Source organism: Hibiscus syriacus, unplaced genomic scaffold, assembly GCF_006381635.1.
Source record: "Hibiscus syriacus cultivar Baekdansim isolate YM2019G1 unplaced genomic scaffold, ASM638163v2 tig00111101_pilon, whole genome shotgun sequence".
Lineage (NCBI taxonomy): Eukaryota > Viridiplantae > Streptophyta > Magnoliopsida > Malvales > Malvaceae > Hibiscus > Hibiscus syriacus.
The window spans coordinates 572956-582810 of record NW_024062986.1 but is presented as its reverse complement, the minus strand read 5'-3'; the positions used below and the strand labels follow the sequence as shown (position 1 = coordinate 582810).

The 9855-nt window shown below is 30.5% G+C and overlaps 1 protein-coding gene across 1 annotated transcript; it reads left to right on the top strand.

Annotated features, from left to right (window-relative positions):
* The first annotated feature begins 3789 nt into the window (after nt 1-3789).
* LOC120153612 (transcription factor bHLH62-like) lies at nt 3790-6521 on the top strand. Its single transcript, XM_039165522.1, has 8 exons — nt 3790-4778; nt 4867-5064; nt 5144-5209; nt 5302-5370; nt 5478-5549; nt 5642-5815; nt 5999-6083; nt 6167-6521. Exons 1-8 carry the CDS (start codon nt 3951-3953, stop codon nt 6193-6195), a joined length of 1521 nt encoding a protein of 506 aa, XP_039021453.1. The 5' UTR covers nt 3790-3950; the 3' UTR covers nt 6196-6521.
* The last annotated feature ends 3334 nt before the right edge of the window (nt 6522-9855 follow it).

Below are 9855 nucleotides of genomic sequence, written 5' to 3'. Positions count from 1 at the left end.
ACCCTAGCTGATATGTTACAAACCCAAAAGGGTTTGGGTCATCTGTTTTGGGCCATTTCTGATCTGGCCTGGTTGTAATCGGGCCTTATTTTTGGGTTTGTAATATTTATTAAATAATAATAATATATATAAATATAAATAATATTTATAATAATAATAATAATTTAAGTAAAATAAAAATTAGTGTCTACAGACACCACCAATCTTGTTCCTAATAAGATTATGCAACAACCTTTCTAAAATCAAAATTTAAAATCTAAATACATTATCTTTTCATTTTATAAATTATCTTTATTTATGTTGTCTAGTGATTGTATTTGACTAAATATCCATTCCAATACGTTCCTAATTTTTGTTCCGTAGTTGCATCATAATATCAAATATGATACATGCAGATCAGGTAGATGAATATGGGTATGAGAATGTAATAAATAAAGGTTTGAAAAATGTTGGCAAAGCAGAGGAATTAAATGATAATGAATTTGCAGAATCAGAGTAGGGTTTTGGATCTGATTGGACGGTGCCTGCTCACCCATGCATTACAGACACGTAAGCTTGATATCTTTGACCACTATTCAACCTTCAAAACCCTAACCCTACATGAATCAATTCTCAGGCATATGAATTTAATGTTTAGTTTCAATTTCGCCACGTTCTTTTTCCAGTTGTTCCTCTTAGATTAGAATAGAAGAACGACGAACTCTCTTGGATATACGTTTTAAGTAAATAATTGTTCATAGAACGGACAAATAAAAGATAGTGTGTCATAAACTCAACTCATATGTTTGAATTTTGATTAAAGAAAGTAATGAAATAAATAATATTATACATAATTCAATATTTTTAATAAACAAAAAAACGTTGGCAAAGATCCTATTCATCGTCCATTGAAGGTAAACATGGAGAAGTTAATAAATTTTAGGAATATTTGATGCATATGTATTGCAGGGATATAAATGATATAGCAGCGTTCACATATCATTTCCCAGTCGAAAGGGATTTCTTCGTTTACCGGAACAGCATTAATGAGAGCGCCGCGGCAGACGACGGGGTTGGCGTAATTTCATTGTCATTTAACGTCTTTTATTAATAGACATAAAAAATATGTTGTAACTGAGTTATTATAAGTTGATTTGTTAATATGTTATTATTGTTATATGTATTTTATATTTGTGCTGATTATATTAATCTTTCACTAATGATAATAATTTTATAAATTTCTTTTATAATCTTTTTATATAAAGATTAAAATTTTAAAACAAAAAAAAATACATTAAATTATTTATCAACGAGAAACATCAATGTCCGTCGGAAAGTTTGAATATTTAGAAGCAGCAGCTCCTATTATAATTATATATATTTTGAATAGTTTACGATGTTTATAAGATATTATCTGTTTAGAATTTTCTTAACCGATTGACAACGTACACATACCTTATAAACACATTTGCTCGAACCTAAGATTTCTGGAGAAAATAATATTTTCTATTACTACTAAAGTTACTTGATGAATTCCTACCATAATTATGTTTTTAATAAATAAATTATATTTTATGGCTCTTATATTATACTTTATTATGGTTGTATTTAAAATCATCTCCTCCATTAATGTTTATTTAAAACTTTACATAAAATGACCGATCCTTGAGAAACATAAACGTCGGTGGAAAAGGTTGAATAATTAGAAGCAGCAGCAGTCGCTCTTATAATAAAATATATATATTTATAATAAAACTGACCAAATCGAAAAAGGAATAAAATAATTTAGGGTGGTCCTTTAATTTAAGAAAAAGATTCGTAAAATATGCTGTCGAAACCCCGCGACAAAAGTAGCTAATAATGTGGGAGTGGTTAATTAGAAGAAGCGGGCAAAAGGAAAAACAAAACAATAGTTTTGTTTTATTTATTTTTTAATGAGAAAATGAAATTCGGATGTAGCCGACAAGATCCATCTCCTTAATAAGCCGAAAACACAGTGAATTAGGATGTCGAAATACATTAATGAATCGTATCCCCTCTGCCTTTTTATCTTCCTCGTTCTAATCATTAAACCTCTCCAAGATTTATTTGGTTTCGTCGTAAATTTCAGAATCCTAAAGTATCATAGTTTAAGTGATTATCCCACCAATGCATTCAATAATTTGTATTTGCTTATGATTAACTTACGAATTTACAACTCATTGGTTGAATAATAATAATAGTATAGTTTCATTGAATTAATCATTTTTTTTATAAATCTGAATTATGTCTTTGATTAACTCGATATGTAAAATTAATTCTCAAAATCACTGTGGAGGAACTAATAGATATTTCACGTCATAGTTAATGTTTAGTTTAAGTTTAAATTTGGAACCCACAATTAAAAACTTAACGGTATTAACATGTCATCATAAGATAATGTCACATCATCATTGAAAAGATAAATAAAATTACACATTTTAATTTTTTAATGACAGTATATTAAATTAAAACGTAAGTTAAATGATAGGTATAGTTTAAAAAATTAAATACTAAAATAAAACATAGTAATAGTTTAAGTACTAAATATATAATTTAACCTAGAAATAACAAATATTAGTAGTATATAGGAGGAGACAGTGTTTTGGTAAGAAAGTAAGGTAAGTAACGGATTAATAAATTTATGGTGTACGTTATGTGAACCCGACCAAAGCCGAGTTAACCGGCGAGGCTGAGAATTTAATGCAATGATTGACTTAGCCTCAACTTGAACTATTTATTTTTAATCTGTGTGGTTGATAAAGAAGTGGTTGAAAAAAATATATTTTTAAAAAATTAAACCCCTTCTGTTGACTCTAATTGCCTAATATAAAATTATTTACCAGAATGGGGATTCTGAAAATTTTCATTAAAAAAGTGATATTTACATCCTACAAACCTAATGTGATTCGCCATATTTATCTTAAAATTCCATTTGGTCTTGAAATATCCTTCTCGGACCATTATTTACAAAATTAAAGAATATATCATTTGATTTATTTACATGCTCAATGTCTTCATATTAATTTAAACAGTAAATTTAAAAATCATATAAAAATATTTATAAAATTTATTTTTTACTCGAGTTTATTTTTTTTATTAATTTGGGGTGAAAAAGAAAACAGTGGGAGAGTTTGGAGGGAATTCATGGGGCAATGGGTTGGATTGAGGATTTCAAGAGGGGATACGACATTTTGGTGCTTTGACGTTTAAGGCCCGCCAATACCCCCTCCTCCGCCTTTTACGGGGGAAATAAAATTATTATTATTAATTACTTTGCTTAAACATGCATTATCATTATAAAATTAAAATTCAGAAATTAAAAAAAAATCCCTCCCTGTTACCTTTTATTTTCATATATAAGAGTTAAAATAAAGTACATAAATAATTATTAAATTGTGTAAAAATAATATTTTGTTAACTATTAAAATTTTAAAAATTACAAAATGGTTATTCGATTTACCCAATAAATATAAATAATCATTAAATTGTATAGATCTAGTACAAAAATAATTCTTAAGTTTACTGAATCATATAAAATTTTCATTAAATTCATCAAAACATATAATATGATTATCTTATAGTAATTTATTAAGTTTAATGATCCTTTTAAAAATTTTAAAACTTTATATGGTAGAAAAGATCAATTCAACACAATTTGATGGCCATTTATGTATTTTATCCTAAAATATATATTATTGTTTTTTATTTAAAAAAATTATTATTTCAGCTGGATCTATATAAGTCCAGTGCAGCCCAGCTTAAGTCTTCCCATTTGTTTGCCTTTTTCTCTCATTTTTGCTTTAGCATTTTCCTTCTTTCTCTTGGAATCGCCTTTTCTTCTATAAAAAATTCAATAATTTCCTGGAAAATATAGAACCCGAACTTAAATATCAAACAATTTAACGGACTCTTTATCTGGATTTTCACATTGAACAAGATTTTTTAGTCAAATGGAAAACCAGTTTTTTCTCAGTGCTCAAGGAATCCCACCAGTCGGACCGCCATTAAACTTCGGGCAGTCCCTATCTTCAGCCATGGAAATTCAAGCACCGGAGCTGAATTCATCAGATTACGGTCTACAGTTCGAGTCGGCACTGAGTTCGATGGTGTCTTCTCCGGCGGCATCGGGTTCCAATACCTCCAACGACATATTCATGTTCAGGGAATTGCTCGGCAAACTGGGGAGCATCGATAACTCCGGCGACATCTCCCCACACCCTTTAATGGCTTCTTCTTCTTACATCAATGGAAACAACAGCATCAACACTTCTTGTTACAGCACCCCATTGAATTCTCCTCCTAAATTGAACTTGCCAATGATGGATGGTACGGTCACGGAGAAGTTTCCCAGTTTGGGAAAATCAATGGGGATGAATTCCAGTGTGGCGGATTTCTCGGCCGATCCTGAATTTGCAGAGAGAGCAGCGAAATTCTCTTGTTTCGGAAGCCGGAGTTTCAACGGCCGAACGATTCAACTCGGACTCAACGACAGTTACAATGAAATCGCTGGTTACAGATCTAATCCATCGTTGTCAAATGCCAAGATACCTCGTGTTTCCAGTAGTCCTTCTTTAAAGGCAATGGCGGTGTGTCAAATAGGTTATAAGAGTAATACCCCATTGCAGGATCGATCCGAGTTGGCCAGTTCTCAAGAGGAATCCTCCATTACCAATGGCGATCCAAAAGCTTCGGAAAGGGCGAATTCAAGGAAAAGAAAAACAGTTTCCGAAGCAAAAACAAACCAGAATTCAACATCTCCATCAATAAATGCTGCAAAGGTAAACAGAATCTCAAACAATCACACCATAGATTTCATAGATAATTTGTTTTAAAACATCCAGTAATCTCTAATTTATCAATTTCCAGGCGACTGAACAAAACGAAGAATCAAAGAAGAAGGGATGCATATCAACAGAAAGCAATGGGAACCAAAATGGTTCAGTCAAAACAGAGGAAGAATCAAAAGGAAATGCAAACACAAAACCTCCTGAGCCTCCCAAAGACTACATTCACGTTCGAGCAAGAAGGGGAGAAGCCACTGACAGCCATAGTTTAGCTGAACGAGTGAGAACCATAAACCCAGGTCCCCCCCCTCAATTCAAAGCATTTTACATCAACTCTATTTAATCTGTCACTTTATTAGGTCCGTAGAGAGAAAATCAGCGAGAGAATGAAGCTTCTGCAAAATCTTGTTCCTGGTTGCAACAAGGTCTGGAATTTGTTGAAAAACTTGGCAGAAGAAAATAAAAGCTATTGCTGTAATTCTAAAATATGATGGTGTTCGAATTTTCCAACTTGTAGGTGACTGGAAAAGCCTTAATGCTGGATGAAATCATAAACTACGTTCAATCATTGCAGCGTCAAGTTGAGGTAAAAAAAGATTAAACATTTATCGATGAACGCGAGGAGCTTCAATTTCTTAGGATGGAAGTTTTTTTTTTACTTCAATGGTTTTATGAATAATATTTTATTGGCAGTTCCTTTCAATGAAGTTAGCTTCAGTGAATACCGGGATGGATTTTAACGTGGATGGGTTCATGCCAAAGGATGTAAGTCATTAAATATATTGAAATTTTTTATATAAAATTGCTTCAGATCTTTGAAATGGTAGGGATTTACTTTTTGTTGTTTGTTTGTGCAGGTATTTCAATCAAACAACAGTTTGACACATCAAATATTCCCAATAGATTCCTCGGCATCACCCATATTTGAACACCATACCCAGCAAAATCCAGCACCGCATGGGACAATGCCCCAATCCTTAGGGGACCCATTACCCCCTCCAATTCACCAATTTACTCGTTCTCTGCCTCCGGTAATTTCCTTTTCCGCACTCAAATTTCATCCTTTTTGTTTAAATTTTACAGTTTCTTTAATACAATGTTTAAACATATCTGATCTTGCATTCTTCTAGATATTAATAATAATTATGTCAACCGAACTAAGTTTAATTTAAGAGTTGTGAAAAATCTAAAACTTTGCACAATAATGTTTGCAGTACCTAACAGTATGTGAGGGTGACCTGCAAACCATAGTTGAAATGGGGATTGGCCAAAATCAAAGCAGGGCAGAGAATTTGCAGGGTAAGAAACTGTAATTTCAATAAGCAATAATAATTTTTGTTTGCATTAAATTTGTATGAAATTATTGTTGTTTGAATACACAGGGTCAGGTGAGATGAAGGTGGAGCTCTAGTAACAACCATTCATTCTCCAATCCAAGGAGAAAACGGCTGGTGTATATACAAAGAATGGAGCAGGTGCATGAACTACCACTATGCTTAGGTTAAAAAAAGGGCAGGATTCTTTGCTCCTTTTCACCCTTTTATAATTTTTTTGGGGTGGTTTGTCAATGATTTTGTCTTCTTTCTAATTTTCTCATTTGCTGAGTATTTTTGCTTACCAAATTATCCGATGTAATATTTGGGTATTTATGGTGCAATCATCTTATTAGCAAAAGGCACCCACATTTGTAAGATATACTATATTGGTTAATGCTAATTTTAATCATTGGACTTTTAATATTTCGTAGACTGCAATTATGATTATGATGAATATATTAAAAGAATCCAATCTGAAATTCCAAAAAAAAAAAAGGAAATTAAATTTCTGGGTATCATTAAACAAAAAGTTTATTGGCTAATGTCTACGGTTCAAGTTGAACATAATGCCAGAATTGAACAAGAATTTGTGATTTTGGGGGTGAGATGGTGGATTTGATCCTTTACCAAGACTATGGCGTTAACCAGCTGTAATTGTTGGTTGGAGGGCAACTCTTTTTTTTATATTTGGGTAAACCACGTATTTATTCACCCACTTATTTATATGATTTCATTTTGGTCATCAAATTATTTTTTTAAATCATATCTAATGTTACATTTTGGTCTTGTTTTGATCATCTCGTTAAAAAATTAACAGTTGTGCTAACATGTCATCAACCATCATAAAGTGATACCATATTATCATTGAAAAGAATAAAAAAATCGCCACATCAATATTTATATTTATTTTTTAACAGCGGATGATTAAAACATAATTAAAATATAATATTAAATATGATTTTGAAAAAAATGTTAGTTGGGTGATCAAAACGTAACCACGTGAATAGATAGGTGATTTCATACGTAGTTTATCCTTTAACAACCAAAAAAGTGTAATTATTGCTGAGCTGCGGTCAACTGCAATTTTATAAATATCAAGATTCTCAATTATAAGAAAATTTGTATATCATGAGTCCACTCAAAATGTCAAAGAAGAATAAAATTTTGTCATTTGACAGCTAAATTTTGAATTATAAACAAATTTTCAGTCTCGTATTTCAAATTCTCACAACAATTCAAAATTCAAAGACTCACAGGTTTTTTAATTAAAGGATTAAAGGTAATTTTGTTATTATCTTGAACTTAAATCAATATTTTTGTTTTTTAATTATATTATTTTTCCCTTAAACTTCATTTATTTATAACAATTTTGTCTTTTTGCACACACATTGTGCATACACAATTGTTCAAATCCAGAAACTCTAGCCAGAACAACATTCTTTTTTTACATGCACAATTGCTCAAATCCAGACATAGTTGAGTTTAATATCAAAATGTGGGAATTGTAATAATAATATCTAAATATTAAATTGATAATTTCATGTATTAAAAGGATGTACGAAAGTTATTCTTTATTATATTGTTTATTAGAATTATATTGTTTGCTATATTAAGATTTCTAGAAAATTTCCAACAAAAATAAATAATTTATTTATAGCATTAGAAGTTTAATATATTCACTTGACAGTGCTTATTTGAACCAAACTATAATTATACGTATTTGTACCGCATTTGAGAAATAAATTATAAGTAAAAACTTCAAAAATTATCAATTCAAATGTTATTACTATATGTTTAAATCAAATATTTATTAACAATAAAATATTGTTTTTAGATGTTAATTTATAAAAACATCTTATCTTATCTTATATGTTAAAATACTTCACGTGTTTTTATAAATTTTGGTTTATTTGTTGGTATGATACATTCAAGTGTTTTGAATGCCAAGTATATTAAATGACCATTTTCACGATTGTGTTAATAAACATGTGTAAAAATGACGTTAGATGACCTGACACTATTTTCATTGTGCCAATGTTATATGTGGGAGATGGTACCACTATTATCATCATTCTTTTCAACCGTGCCCATAAATCCCTCTAATGCTTCAAGCAGTATGCGTACGTTGATCCTAGGGTTTTTGGTAAAAAGTCTTAATCAAACCCTGAAACGCATGTGCTAACCAAACCCTCAATTCCCCCAAAAGAAAACAATAGTGCTAAAACACAAAAGCCACCCGAGTCTCCACAACTAATGATAAAAGAATGCTTTGAAGGGATGGGAGTGAGATGTTTTGAAGGCAATTGGTTGATGTTGTAGGGCACTATCTAAATGATGATTAGTGTGGGTGTCCCATTAACAAAGTCATTGTCCCTATTTTAACTTTGCTTCCACCCTTTTTACAAAACCTTTTTTGGGGCACTAATTTTAATTTGGGATGGTGTCTTTTTGTTACCTGCTTATTTTAAATTCGGTTTGGGAGAGGAAGAAGAAACAACCCTTTCCCCCATCACTTGTTTCACCAACCGCGCATTGTTTCATGCTCTCCAGCTATAACCATGTGTTTTTGTTTTTCTGCATTCTGAAGTTTCTTTCATTGATTTTGAAACTTAATCCAGGTATCTCATACACTCACTTTTAAGAGAGAGTTTCTATAAAACTTATAAGACGTAATTGATTACTAAAATTATTATAAAAAAAATAATATTCAACGAGTTTAAATTTTAAACTCTAATATCTATAATTCATTCCTCTGTTATATAAAACAAACATTCAACAACTTTAAACCTATCAAACGATCTTAATAGTTAAGAGAAGTGTTGTTTTTCCTAGAGGTTCTGTGTTCAAATAGATATGACTGCAAGGTATGCGTGCATTGTCGATGACTAAAACATATTATAAACAAATATTATCTTATAATCATCTTACGTACCATTTCGAAATAAAAACATTCAGCGGGCCTAAAAATTTGATATAATTACCATGTCTTGTATAAAAAGCGTGATATTTTCTTTGTGGTGTGTGTAGCCATCATTTGCACTTGTTTGTTTTGTGGTTTGCGAAAACTTAAAGTCAATGTATCGATTCATGCCTTAGCTTAGCCATATTTTGTCCATAAATATCATTTTCCCATTCTACCGTTTTACTAAAGAAAAACAAAATCACGTGTTAACGCATTTTAAATTCCACTACACTTCGATGTTTCCAAATTAAACAAATAATTGACAAAAGTAACCGTATTATGATTAACCGACGAATCAGTTTGATATCGCTTAATATCGTTTAAACAAATCTCGAGTCATTACATACATCAAAAAATATTGTTAGGAGATCACTTATCAAAATTAAATGCACGATGCGGATCAATCGAGATTAATCAAGACAAAATCTTCTAAATCGGGAAGAAAAAGAAGATAAACGTAAAGAATAATAGAATAGTTAAAACAATTTTTAAAACATTTATTTTTTTCAAACATCACACATTGTTGTTTCACGTTACGAAAAAAATAATTTATGAGTGAATTGATATTACCTTCTAATGAAATTTGACTTCAACTTTGAGAGTTAGTATGATTATTAGAAAAAGTTAAAGGTCGTACACATTTAATTATTTAGTTAAACTTGATATTTCAATATTTATTTTAAAAGATATCAATTGTAGGTAATTTTTCTCCTTTAGGATACATATAGATTTACATATTAGTGAAACTTATAAAAAAAACAACACGAGATCAAAAATATATATAGATAAAAAA